This window comes from Thamnophis sirtalis, unplaced genomic scaffold (genome assembly GCF_051295495.1).
Source record: "Thamnophis sirtalis isolate CommonGarterSnake01/CBP01778 unplaced genomic scaffold, rThaSir2_p1.2 scaffold_6, whole genome shotgun sequence".
Classification (NCBI taxonomy): domain Eukaryota; kingdom Metazoa; phylum Chordata; class Lepidosauria; order Squamata; family Natricidae; genus Thamnophis; species Thamnophis sirtalis.
In genome coordinates, this window is record NW_028261386.1 from 47,374,879 (window position 1) to 47,389,979 (window position 15,101).

Here is a 15,101-nt window from a genome sequence, read left to right on the forward strand (position 1 = left end):
TGCGCGCACTGAAGTCCCAGAATCTCCAGGATAGCTGGCCAGTGCGCATGTGCATGCCAGCCAGCTGGCCTTTGGGTTTCTGGCACGCACATGCACACTGGCCAACTGGTTTTTGCGCATGCCGGAGCTCCAGAAACCCAAAGACCAAATGGCTTTGCATGGACACTAGGCAGCTGGTCTTCAGGTTTCCGGAGCTCCAGCACCTGCAAAGACTGGGGAAAACCAGGAAGCTTTCAGATTTGTGTTTCCTCAGATGTGCCAACATGGATCTATATTAATAAATTGGAACTTTGAGCAATAGTTTGCCTCGGACTCTGATTTACTTTTGGATACTATTTGGAACCCTACACAACATCACCTGGTGACCAAATTTTTTTCCCCAATTATGGTTATACGTGGAAAACTACCTGTACAAATGTGAAGGAATTAGTAGGCTAGCTTAGGAATGATTGTTCCTTTACTGAACTGGATGATCTCTCTTCTCCCAAATAGATACTCATGGTAGTGGTAGGCTATTAGTTCCTTTTATTCTACTAATTATTTGCTTCTTGCTTTTGCACATCAAGTTATCAATTTCTTCAGAAGAAAGTGATTGGAAGAAAGTATCAATCTATTGTCAAGTAGTATTCATTTTGTAAGTTCCATAAAGTGAACTTTAACTTAGAAACTAATATGACTTCCTCACTAGGTGTGGCAGGGGAAGGATACTGTAATATCACTTCCTTTACATTTCATGAAAAAAGGCCATATTTATTCTTCAGCATAATAGCAACTTCTGCTCTGAATGTTTTGTTAAAATGGCAAATTTTATTAAATTAAAAGTATAGTGGAAAAAAAGGAGTCAAATAGAATCCTTTTCTCCTGATTTGGTCTTTAATTCTTCTTTGCTGGTCCCATCATCATCCTGTTATGCAAATGTCATTTATGGAAGGGCGATTCAATTTTAAGCAGACAATCTACAGAATAGAGCCGAGGTGGTGCAGTGGTTAAATGCAGCACTGCAGGCTACTTCAGCTGACTGCAGTTCTGCAGTTCGGCTGTTCAAATCTCATGGGCTCAGGGTTGACTCAGCCTTCCATCCTTCCAAGGTGGGTAAAATGAGGACCCAGATTGTTAGGGGCGATATGCTGACTCTGTAAACCGCTTAGAGTGGGCTAAAAGCCCTATGAAGCGGTATATAAGTCTAACTGCTATTGCTATTGCTATAGAATGTTTTCCAAGGAAAACAAAAATGTTTCTTTTTTTCATTGCCAGAACAAAAAACTTTACCCCCCCCCCTTCCTGCTTTTAAATACATTGCACAACTGAAACTACTGCACACCTTGTACTCAGTAATATTTCTTGCTTTTTAAAATTTGGTTAATTTAACAGTGCTGGTACTGCTACATTTGATTTCTAAATTGTATTGTATTTTTTTCTATGGATTTTATTTGACTATATATCATACTAATGGACCAGAATAGATATTGTCTAAACAAACAATCAAACAGAGAGGTTGTTTAAGAATAATGTCAGAGTGTTATCTAACACAATTACCAGAATGTAACAGAAGCATTTTTCTTAGTAATAAAGGAAATCACGATAAAATCATTATTAGTATTAGTATTTTGCTCTCTGCAAGGAGTGAAGCATTTATTATTTGGGTTGAATCTGAAACTTTTCTGACTTTCAACACTTTTCCATTTTAACTGATAGGGTCAAAAGTGGAGGTACAGATGAGCAATAAAGACACATACATCCCCTTAATCAGATAACCCATTCAAAGATTTTTAAATTCCCAAGAAGCCAGTTTATAAGGTACGTGACACAGCCAAATCCATTCTAGAATGTAGAGAGAAGACTGAAGGGGGGCAGGGGGAGAGAAATGCTTATTCCAGCTGAACAAACTAGATTTCAGGTTTTTTTTAAACAAAATAAGAAATTAAAGAAATAAATGGCAATGAAAGAAAGAAAGAAACTAGCAATTCAAAGTGACTTCTAACTGTACAGTTCTCCCTTGAGAGTAACTATAGCAATTGAGGCTTCACAATCTGCCTTTAAATGCATTTTTTAACTTCATTAAACAGCTTTATTTAAGGACTCTTCATAAAAGTAATTTAATTAAAAATGAGATACTGGTGAAAACATCTCATCTATTTAGATTAGGATAAAGCATCATCAAAGAGATGTCCTAGAAGAAAAAGAGCTTCTTTGGTTTAGCGGCTAAGGCACTAGACTAGAAAGCAGGAGCCCATGAATCCAAGTCCTGCCTTAACCATGAAAGTCAGCTGGATCACTTTGGGCCTGTTACTGTCTCTTAGCCTAACCCACCTCAGAGGTGGTTGTTGTGGGGAAAATAGGAGGAGGAAGGAGCATTAGATATATTCATCGACTTGAGTTATTTATAAAAATAAATGCAGAATTTTAAAAAACAACCTTAAAATGTGTTGAATATGTCACTGACGTGAGTTATTTGTAAAATAATTAAGGTAGGATACAATAAACAAACAAACAAACATTAGCCTAAAAGGTAACATAATAAAAATGAGCCTCCCCGCAATTTGAGATGAATAAAAGAACTGAAAAGACAGACTAGAGGAGACATGATAGCAATGTTCCAATATCTCAGGGGTTGCCACAAGGAAGAGGGAGTCAAATTATTCTCCAAGGCACCTGAGGGTAGAACAAGAAGCCATGGGTGGAAACTAATCAAGGAGAGAAGCAACTTAGAACTGAGGAGAAATTTCCTGACAGTTAGAACAATTAATCAGTGGAACAACTTGCCTCCAGAAGCTGTGAATGCCCCAACACTGGAAGTCTTTAAGAAGATGTTGGATAGCCATTTGTCTGGAACGGTATAGGGTTTCCTGCCTAGGCAGGGAGTTGGACTAGAAGATCTCCAAGGTCCTGTCCAACTCTGCTATTGTATTGTATTGTATTGTATTGTATTGTATTGTATTGTATTTTAGAGCATGAAAAATTAATGGGAAAAAGTGCTCCAAATAGATAGAAATTCCTAAGGAAATAGACAATAAAAGCCCAATTACAAACAAGTTCCAATGAGGGAGAAAATGGAGGACACCAAAGGAAGCTAACATGGCTATACAAAGACACACACAAACATATACACACACCTATCTTTAGGGCATGGGTGTCAAACTCGTGATGTCACATGACATATCATGACTTTTCCCCCTTCGCTCAACCAGGTGTGGGCGTGGCCTGTGTGTGATGCATGAGTTTGACATCCCTGCCTTAGGGAAAAATTGAATACAGAAAAAATGGGCATTCCTGGCTTTGGGATGTGTCCATTAATAGGCAAGAAAAAGTCAATGTTATTGTCCTAAATAATGCATAAAGATTGTTGGGGGGGGGAACCTAGTTATTTTATTGCTACCTGCTGAAGGTTAAAACAGGTACGTAATTTCAGTTAGAAAAGCATTTTTTTCTATTCAAAGTACAAATAGTTCTACTCTCTAAAATAAGTAAGAAGAATATTAAAGCAGTTTTCAAGTGAAAAACAACCAAAATTCAAAATTTCAGAATTTTGTAGCTCTAATTTTTATTTTACTTTATTTGGAGCAGTTGCCCTAAAACAAACTAACAGTATAAACCACCAATAACTAGGAATGCACAGTGGCATACTTATTGTTCTTTTCTTTTTTTGATCACGGTACTCATGTTGCAGACTGCAAATAAAATCATAATCTGGCTCAGACAATGAGTGTCCCAGACGGTGGAAAATGACAGATGCTAGAAACTGGCAGAAAGTCCAAGCAGCTGACTATTGGCTCAACTGAAGAAGTGTGGCTTCATTTGTGACTAGTCCTATTAAATGTTACTTGAAACAGTTTCTATAGTGAGGAAGAGCTTAGTATACAAGGAATATCTGAGGGACAGTTCCATGAGATCACACATGTGATATTTACAGCTTGTAATTTTAGTGTTTCTTGATACCCTGTCTGCTTTGATTGATTGAGCAGGTCATGTGTAGTTCCACATCTTTCAGCAAATCTGGTGCCAAGATCACAAAGCTTTGCCTGTTCAAACATTATAAGAAAACGATTTGATGTTAGCGATCTAAAGTTATTCCACTGAAAGAAATAAAGTTCTACCCCCAAAATTGAGTGAGATGCATCTATTTTAATTTGGGGAATTGTTGGCCCAAATTATGCAAAACTTTTAGTGTGGGGATTAAACACATACACACACACACACACACACACACACACACACACACCCCTTTGTAACTTTTTTAGTCTCAGAACATGATCCTTCTCTCTGCGCCAAGACTAGTCAATCTTTGAAGAGTACATACGCTGACCGGAGGAAGAAGCAAAAATAATTTAGGCAAGTAGCTTTCATCACAAAGCACAAATGAGCTTTGTTAATCTCATATATTTTTAAACAAATGTGTTTTGCATGCCAAAGACAAAGGGCCAAAGGCACTTATTTTTTCTACAGCTTGATGGGAAAGATGTCACATCAAACCAAATCCTGCATCATTTCACCAAGTTGCTGACTTCCCCTTAGTTATCACTGACATAACTGCCACTATTTCTGGTACATGGGCAAAAGTTCACTCGTTTACCTCCCTCTGAGCTAACTCTAGTGAATATATTTTAAGGAATAATATTTCTTGAATAAGACAAAAATGCTAATTTTCTTTTTAGCCTGGGAACTGAATATATAACAAATGGGGCTATTCATTAAATCAAAGAGGGGCCACTATACTTTTGTTAATTAAAAATGATGGAATTCTAACAGTTATGTAGTGCAAAAAAGACTTTTGAACCCACAGAAGCTTACATCTTCTAAATTAAAGGAGAAAAATAAATACACAACGTATGGAATAATCACAAAGGAGAAATACATTAGAGAAACATCTGCCCCAAATTAATACATTGTCTTCTCTACAGGTTAATTTGAAACAAAGCTCCTTAATCAGATACTTCTTTTTAAAATATATGTTAAATAATTTTTGCAATATATCAGCAGTTTGCATCTGTTATTCTACCACACCATCATCCTTTTCTTCCAAACCACAAGATTTGTATCAGAACTTAAGTCATTTAGGGAGACCAAATAGGACTTAGATTGTCTAAATTGGTGATTCCCAGTTCACAGGACAAGATAAACTACAATATTAATTTCTATTATTACAGGCAAAACACAAATCACACTATGTGTAAGTTAAATCCAATCATTATACATTCAAGGCTTGTATTTAAAGGCAGATACCTTTATATCTACTTGAAACTAAGAATCCCTTCAAATTAAAAGTGCACTTCTGCTTATTATTTCAAAAATGCTGCATAAATGTTTTATTATAGGGAGACAATATAAAAATATCAGCTGAAGTGAATTTCTTCTTTAAAAGTATTTGAAGTACTTTTTCTTGGATATTATTAAAAGCTTGTGCTTTCTCTTCCTCTCCAGTTTTGAAGGCCACAGCAAGTTATTCTTCTTTGCACAACAACTTCTTTTTTCTACTTAGCACAGTAATGTTAATAGTTCATTAAATAAATCTGCCATTGAAAGCTATCATACACAAGTTCTTTACAAAGAAGAAGGGTGGCCATCCCTGGCAGAAATGAAATCCCACAATCACTGCATGTTTTGCTCCATTCTTTCTCAGTGCTGCTAGTAACCAGGAGAAGGCTTCTGGATTTACTTACACATAATTTCTACAGCAAATTACACTGGAGCATGCATAAAATGTTTGTCAGGAATTACCAATCAGAAAACCTCTATGCTCCATAGGATAATTTGGTCATTCTGTATATAATTTTAAATATCTGGGGAAATACTTTCTAGCCTTGTTTTCCTACACTTAATATTGTATGCCCTATGCACACAAATATAAATATATCCCTTTTGTTTTAAGTGGTTAGCTTCTCTCTGTGATCTGAGACAAGTACATCAGACCAGCTTTTTTGATTGTAAGAAAAACTGGCAACAGAGCAGTATTCCTGGTTAAATTGATTGTACTGCCCATATTTAGAAAATCTTGTATTCCATTTAGAATGGAATGACAATGCCTGCATATTATTATCCTGTGTGTTTTAATCAGCAGCAGAGCTCTTGAAGGAATTGTGAGGAATAAACAAAAACAGAACTATTTCTCTCCTGTCTCCATGCTGATTGATTACCAAATGAACTTATGGTATACCATCCAATTAGTGAACATGCATCCGTTCTTCAGTTAACAAATGAGGCTGACTAGCCACTAAGAGAGTTCTCAAGAATTTCAATGACAGCAGAGCATAAGTAATTAAAGATAGCAATCATAGATGCTGCAATGCTAATACACATGAAGTATCTTGGCAGCAAAAAAAAGTGTAAATGATTAGTCTACAGTTAAAGCAGCACTGAAAAGACAGACCTCGAAAACCTGATATAGGATGTGGCATTCTTTCATTCTGAGGAACCATGGCAGGTGAAACAAGGCAGTCCATGTTGGACAAAGTCAGAGGTTTAAGCAGAAAAAACTTACAACGTTTTGCAGTGTCTGCTCCCTCTGTCTGTGTTACTTACAAAACAACAGTGTGTGTATGCTCCCTCTGCCTTAACTTAACTTAACAGTAACAGAGTTGGAAGGGACCATGGAACAACTCCCCTCATCCCCAATTCTAAACAATATTTGGCTTGGGCTTGGACTCCTGGTGCTCAACTCAACTTGCCTGTATATTAAGCTCAGAAAGAGGGGTTCTTCACCAGATGCTTCTGCCATCTGAGGTGGGGTAAGGCAGAATGGCAAAAGGCCCATTCATGCTGGCTATTTTTAATTGCTGATCTTGCTTATTTATTATGCATGTATGCATGTATGTCTACATCACTTTGTTTGGTGTTGTTGGTCTTAGAAACAGTTGGTGGAAGGCTGTCGCATTCATCTATTAAATACACAAACACTTGAGGTTTCCATCAATAAAGAAATGTATTTTGGACTAGGCAGCCAAAACAGTAAATCATATAAAATGATTACCCTTTACTTACTCTTTTGGTTATCAACACATGACTCATGATACATTGTTTCAATGCTTTTTTTTTGCATTTACTAACCTTTTCTCTTTCATTTTTATGTTCTCATGTTGTGAGAGTCATAGGAATATAGAGGGGTAAACTTTCTAACAAGGAACTTTGTGGCACTCATTTTGACAAAATATTTTCTGGTGGGACCCTAAGACAATCATTCTTGGGGACATTTTAGCATTTTTCAACCTTGGCATCTTGAAGATGTACGGACTTCATCTTTCAGAATTCCCCAACCAACTTTAGATGGTTGATGAAAAACAAATGGTTTTTCTCCCCACACCACAAAGATAGTATAAGATCCAAGAGAAGCCTAAAATCTTAGGAAATGCACAACCAACCAACTCACCCTTTTAAGAAATACAAAGATCAGTGGTGACATATTCAGAAACCATGAAACCATGAAATTGCTAAGCATGGAATTTTATATATATGGTGCTATGGATGTATACATCTAAACATCCAGAAATTCATTTTCTGACCCTTGATTATAATTGCACACTTTTGGTAATAGCTCAGGCCAAAATACCTATGCTCATAGACTGAGGTTTCAGCATGTTTATGTAAAACTTTAATATCTTTCAAAAATTCATCAACTTTTTTGAAACATTGGAAAGATTTGTTCAGCACAATAGCAATACAATGACAAATATCCTCAAAAACAGCATAACAGGCTGGCTGGCTGGAACATAGAACAGCAGTATTTTAGATATATGCAAAGTATTCCTGTCTGCTGTCTATATAGTATTGGCAGAGAACTTTGGGAACCTAGACATCTGCCATGAAAAGGTCAAAATCTGGCATTTTACAGCAGCATCTGCCTGGACACTGAAAACAGATTGTTACTGTACTTGTTTGGATTTCGCAAGGCTTCTGCCTTGTTCACACTAATTTCTGTATTAATAAAAATATTTATATAAGTACCATTTTGTCCAATATGCTTATCAATTTTCCATGAAGGAGATACTATTTTTTATGAAAGCTGGAGTAATTCAAGTCTTGCAACTATTTTTTTTAAAGTAAATAGATTTAGGCTGTCATTTTTTATTCATACTGTGCCATCAGCATGTAGCAACTGCTGTAGCCAACATGAAGGTTGCAATAGTAAATTTTATTATAGACCAGTAATTTAATTGAACAGATTTACATTTGAATAAATGGCCTCCTCTGGCATGCTGCATGGGAATATTTTTTTTTAAAGTATACATTTAAAACCATCCTGAGACACAGATACTCAATCCTATTCTACAATATACCGAAAAAGGATTATAGCAAGAATAAATTTGCTTTATTCTCCCTTCTACTATGTTTTGTAAGCACCCCAAAGTAGCAGAAATAAGCAGCACATTACAAACTTTCACTGTACGGTATTTCCTTCTTAAATATAATTTAATGACTCCATTTATTTCACAAATATTAAAACATTTAATTTGCTGAACATTGAGCAAGACTGAGTAAAGATTAAGGGTGACATCTCATGTTAGCCCCTGAAATTGGCTCTTAATATGTTATTTGGGTCAAATCTATGAAACTTAAAAGATAGTTAAGAAATCTCTGATGATAGGACAGATATTCTCAATAAATAGCTTTTTGAATGAATTTCTAGCATTGCTAATGAGCATAAACTAATTAGTTACCAAATATAAAACTATTTCTTTGAGTAATTAAGTTGTACATTGATTCATATTATAATGAGTTTCTTCCACTTCTCTGGAAATTGGATCAAACAATTGTCTCCCTGAAGCTCAGTTAAGAAAAAAATAATAATGGTAAGATTTGGAAATTAATCATTTAACAAACAAAATAAGCCAAATAAAGGCCAATTCCTGCACATATCACATATTCCTTAAAGCAGAAATGTCCTCAAATTTCATGCTGCCATCTCAAGAGTGGACAATTAGAACCGATTATACATATCTGAGATATCACACTTTAAAATGAAATAAAACCTAAAATAAAATAAAACAAGAATTATTTGTTTTGAGAACCTCCGTCAGACTAAAAATGGATATCTGCAGAAGCATACGTTATCAGGTGCCAGCAGCACCTACATAAAGAAGAGAAGTAAAGATCTCTCAAGGAACATAGGGGATAATTTTTGCCACAGCTATCTTATTGTAACTTCATTTTTAAATTTCATTTTGTTCTCCAAAGATGAAAGAGTTTAAACAGTCAGTGTTTAACCTTCAATATTTCCCTAGCTTAAATTGTTATTTGAAGCTGTCATTAGCCACGCTGGGGGAAAAGAAAGGCATGGTTTTGCACTTATATTTTCAACTGTGAGATGGCGCTTTGTTGTTTGATGATGGGAGATCCCTAATCCCTAGTTTGGGGGTGAATTTTCTACAAGAATACTTATCTTGAAGGTAGAGGACAAAAAGCCTTCTATTTACAAAACAAAACAAAAGAGGAACAGCAACATAAATAGCTTGAGGAAAAGATCAGCGTTGATCACTTTCACAAATCTTGGTTACTGAGATGACAGGAAAAAACAAAAACCTATTACATGAAGGGGGGGGGGGAAATGGCACTATGACTCAATCTGCACAATGCCTTTTTCCTTCAGCTGGACAAATAGATTTAACAGTAACAACTGACTGAAAAAGACTCATATCCAGGATGTTGTTCATGTTTGACTTCATGTTAAGCTTCCATTAAAGGTTTTTGTAATACAGTTTCATAACATGAAACAAATTAGGGTTTCCATATGGATGAAGCCCTATCCAGATCTGAATTAAAAAAGCCAAATCCTGAATCTCTTAATGAGGTAGAGTCCCCACTGAATTAGAAAGGAATTTATCCAGCATAAAACTAAAGGCAGCAGGATTTGGCTCACACGACCATCATGCCTGCCAAAGCAACCATACACAAAATGGGTTTATTCTAAGTAAGTATAATCCAATAAGAGTATGTCTGAAAGGGTGTGATAGGCCTAATTTTTCTGCTATTGCTTGGTTAGTCCATGTTTGTTTATTATATAGATTTGTAAGGTCACCCAACTCAGCAATGACTCTACACGCTTACTTGTGAACAACAGTCATAGGGAAATTGGTTTCTGAGGAAAATAAAATTTGAACTTCCATTTCTGAATGGAAAAATCAAATCTTATTTTCAATGCAAACTGCATTTTAGGTAGATGCTTAACCTACATCAAAGCTTTTTGGGTATTTCAATATGGATTTCTCTGAATAGGACTGGAAATTTGTGACACTGTATGTGAACCAGGCATACATGAACATATACAATTGTATTCTTCTTGAAGAATACAACCTAAATCTCCAGTATTCTGGTTTTTTTAATCTAAACTGCTATTCTATAGCTACATCCAGCAGTAACATCTACTCAATTCAAAGGCATTTCTAAATAAACCTGTAAATGACCACATAGTTAAAATCTGTTGTTCTCATTTTTCTTGCTTTCACCAATACAAAAGCTTGCTTTTTCTCCACTAGATTAAGCACTGTAGAGCTGGTGGATCAGAAATAAATATTAAGTTACAATCCAATGGAAGATGAACTGAAATAATGGCATTCTAATATATGACAAAGAAGCAAGTGATGAAAATCATGCCTGTGGGGAAAAAAAGGGCCCTAATCCAAGAGGTTGCTGCTACTGCAGGAAGACAGATGCATTACAACTACTTTAGAGTTCAAAACCTTAGGTTGACCTCAGGTTGATCTGCTGTGGGAGATGTGTAGATCATATCATACTATCCAAAAGAATACAAAAAAAATAGTGTCTACTTATTCAATATATTTTTGTATTTTATGGGTAAGTACAATCAAAACATGTCTTAAAATTATAGGAATTGTGTACTGAATTCTTAATAGCTGTAACAAACTGGGTTTCAAAAAGGCAGAAGAACCAGAGATTAAATTGTCAGTATTCACTGGATTATGGAGAAAGGAAGGAAGTTCCAGAAAAATATCAATTTCTGCTTCATTGATTATGTATGTTAAAGCCTTTGATTGTGTACTCTCACAATTATCTGTAGCAAGTTCTTAAAAAAAATGGGAGTACCAGACCACCTTACCTGTCTCCTGAGAAACCTGTATATGGGTCAAGAAGCAACAGTTAAAACTAGACATGGAACAATTGATTGGTTTAAAATATGGAATGGAATACGACCTGACTGTATATTGGAAAAGTTTGTAGTCACAAGGAGAAGGGAGGGGGGCGCGCGAGAAAGGATTAGATGGTTAGATAGTATTATTGACACAATGAACATGAATTTGAGCAGACTCTGGGAGACAATGAAGGACAGGGAAGCCTGGTTTACCATGGCATCACAAAGAGTCAGGCACAACTCAGCAAAGGAACAACGACAAATTGTCTACCTGCTGTTCTAATTTCATTAACTTCAGAAGTCATAGCTTGAGGACGACTTTAGCTAGCTGAGTTTTTAATAACATTATGTACATTGTATGAAGCATTTTCCCTCAGACATTCATTTTAGAGGTATTTCTATTGGATAACAGCATTTCAAAATGTACAAATATATAAATATAATGTTCAGCTGATGTATCAGAAAAAAATATAGTTTGCTTGTGTTAAACTGAAGAAATTTATCTCCATCTCTATGGAACAATTTTATTGTTTTATTTTTAAAAAACGATGTCTGAAAATGATACATTGCATTTATCAGATTAAATTATAGTTCTAACAGTGTTTATGAACAATTCTATAAAAGGGGCTGATCAGCCTTACCTTCTTTCAGCATGCCAACTTTTAGACACTTCATAAAACGACAAGCTTGACAGGATTTGCGTCTGCGCTTTGTGATTTCACATTCATTTGTTGCTGGGCAGCTATATTCTATGTTACCTAAAACATTTAAAGTACATAAAAAGAAAAACCCATTAAGAAATATCAGCTATAATTTTGTTAATCAACTAGAAGAAATACAACTGTAACTGAAAGTCTAAACAAGAAAACCATGAAATTGAAAATGTTAGTAGCTGGACTTAATTTTTTTTACAGACTTTCTTTTGTTTTTGCAAACAATATCTTATTCTAAAGAAAACTACAAAAGCAGAATATTAAAACCACATATCTTGACACAGTTTAAAAGTTTAAGTGGGGTATTGCTTAGCATATTTTTTTTCCACAAAATAGTAAATGCAGAGTTGCGCACCCCTAAATGCAGAGTCGTTCTGCCTAAACATTTTAAGCACTTTGCTATTGTATGCTTCTCAAGGAAATCTATCTGTTCCTGCAACCTTTTATTCCCCAAGGTTTTGATATGAATATAGCACCCATATTTGCTTCAGCCATAATTCATGGTGGAATTGTTAAAAAGAAAATCACTAAAGACTTATAAAAATGACATATTGAACTGAATAGTACAAAGCATAATATAAAATCATGAAAGGTAGTGAGAGAATTGTTCTCCTATTTCTAGACTTCAGAATCAAATGCTGGAAGAATTTCATTCAACTTATGGAATTCACTGCCATCAAATAAAACAGTGATAATTGCTTAATATGTTTAAAAAGGCCGAGATGCATTCAGGAAGAAGAGAGTTATCAATGTCTTTTTATTAAGATACATTTTTGTAGAGAGGAGAATTAGGTTTGAGAGGCTGAATACAACTGAATATCACCTCCTGAGGCCAAAAAAGCATGAATCTTTTCTTGATATTATATTCTGTTTAAGGAATTCCTGGAAAAAAATTCCTGAAAAATCTGCACTTGCTAGCGCTTCAGTCTGCTTTAAGAGAGGTTGTCTTGTGTTCTGTTTCCATATCATATGCTAATTCAAGCAGAGGAACAGTATTTTTTAAGATGAATTTAATTGTTTGACTAATATAGGTATTCTTACTGACTTGGACAGATGCAATCTGTGGTAGTAGTACTTCATGGAAAGAATATCAGAATGCTTTTCCCCAACAGTGATTCCCCATCTTGCTTTAGAAGTATTTTGTTACTTTCTAACCCTTTCCCCTTGTGATTAAGTGCATTAGTATCTTAATGAAAATGCATTCTCTTTATTGCTCTCTTGGGAAGTGGGAGGTCATCACACCAAATGCATAAATTGCCATCAGAGACAGCCTAGGCATAATTGCAATTTTGCTGCTCCATGTTTGCTGCACTCTGAGCCTCAAGACGTCCCCTGAAACATGCACAGATTCTAGTAATTAGCATAGAGTATGCCTGGGACCAGAGCATTGATGAAATATTTCAGAGTTAATCACACTTTGTAAACACTGATTTATATTGACTACCTTTCTCCAGACTGATGTCTCCTCATTAAATATCACATTAGCAGGTTGCAGGATTGTACAGATTCAAATTCTCCACAATTGCTAACTTAACGAGGAGTAATACTATGCACAACACTCTGTCTGCCTGTTGTAACATATAAATGATGAACTAGAGTTAAAACAACGCATTAAGAGGGAATTCAGTATCTACTGAAAGAGCATAATGAAAAAAATGTGCATTGATGGCATCAAAAGTTTAGAGTGAGCTATGTAGTCTCATGGATGCCCTGATCTCCTATTTTGAAAGAAGCAGTTTACACACACACACACACACACGTACACACACACACACACGTTACAGCAATTCTATCCAACACTAGAAATAAAAAATGTATTCTTAAGAACATCTACATAAAATTTAATTTCACTAAATCTAATAGATATACCTGTATATTTATTAAACATAGCAACACTGATTTAAAATTTACAGTAATGTCTTTGTTTTAGAAACAAATTACAGAATACTTATAACAAACCCTAATAATGCATTCTTCCCTTTTTCTGCTTTGATGGCTGGACAGACAGATAGGTAAACAGAAAGACAGACAGACAGACAGACAGACAGACAGACAGACAGACAGACAGACAGATGAACAGGCAATCCTTTGGCAGTGAAGATATTGCTTTTGATGTTTGCCTAAAGTAAATTTAAATAATTTAAATGTCTTATTTTGATCTTTGTAGTAAGAATTAGACATGATATTTATATGTATACTTATCATCATCTCCATCTCTACTATAATCATGATGACTGTTAGTCCCTCCACACAATTAATGAAAAACAAAATCTGACAGAAATTACAACATCTGAAGAAGCCATTTAGGCTATTAAGCCCAAATCACTGTTCAATATTGGAATCCAAATTAGAACATCACAGACAGATGGCTTTCTAGTTTGGTTCATCATAACCTACCATACATTAAGTGAGTTCACCATAGACCTACCATTAAAAGGAGGGTTTTTAAATGACATTAAACCTAAAATCTCCCTTTCTATATCTTAAATCCATGTGCATGATTATCAGTGGTTAAAGATGTTGAGCTTATCAACAGGAAAGCTGACAGGCCTGCATTCAAGAACCAAGCAATGTATCACAGGTTGAGCTCTCATTACTTGTCCCAGTTCCTGCCAACCTAGAAGTTAGAATGCATGCAAATGTGAGTAGATAAATAGGTACCACTTTGGTGGGAAGCTAACAGCTGGTCACATAACCATGGAAGTGTCTTTGGACAATGCTGGTCCCTTAGCTAAGAAATGGAGATAAGCACAAAGAGAAAATCTTTACCTTTATATCTTAAATCCATTCATTCCAAATTCTGTACTCTGAGAGAAAACAGATCTTGATCTTCTTTAGGTGACATACTTTCAGATGTTTAAAGAGTATTGTTATATCCTTTCCTTCTTTCAATTTTATACCCAATTCCTTCAATCTCTCTTCCCATGGTTTGTTGTAGGAAGCTTGTACTTTCATAATTCTTAAGAAATTAATTCTTTGTTAATCATCTCTAATGTTAATCTTTGTTAATCTTCTAATTACTCTGAATCCTTAAAATGTAATGTCCAAATCTGGAAATCATACTCAAGTGGCACATGATAAAAGCTGAACTTAACAGAATATAGTAGATGGGTTAACATATTGAGAATAGTGCATTACAGGTAGTTCTCGACTTACGACAATTGTCCCCAACATTTCTGTTGTTAAGTGAGACATTTCTTAAGTGAGTTTTGTTCCATTTTACAAATTTTCTTGCCTCAGTTGTTAAGTGAAATTTGCTTCCCCTTTGACTTTGCTTGTCAGATTGTCGCAAAAGATCTCACGTGACCTTG

General features: G+C 35.3%; 1 protein-coding gene across 8 annotated transcripts in view; it reads right to left on the minus strand.

The window, feature by feature from the left end:
• Positions 1 to 15,101, minus strand: part of ESRRG (estrogen related receptor gamma) — a 460,761-nt gene that overhangs the window by 115,263 nt on the left and 330,397 nt on the right. For all 8 annotated transcript variants that reach the window (XM_087717794.1, XM_087717797.1, XM_087717795.1 and 5 more), the window contains one exon: positions 11,719 to 11,835. In XM_087717794.1, the coding sequence (XP_087573920.1) occupies positions 11,719 to 11,835 (117 nt within the window). The remainder of the gene's footprint in view (positions 1 to 11,718; positions 11,836 to 15,101) is intronic.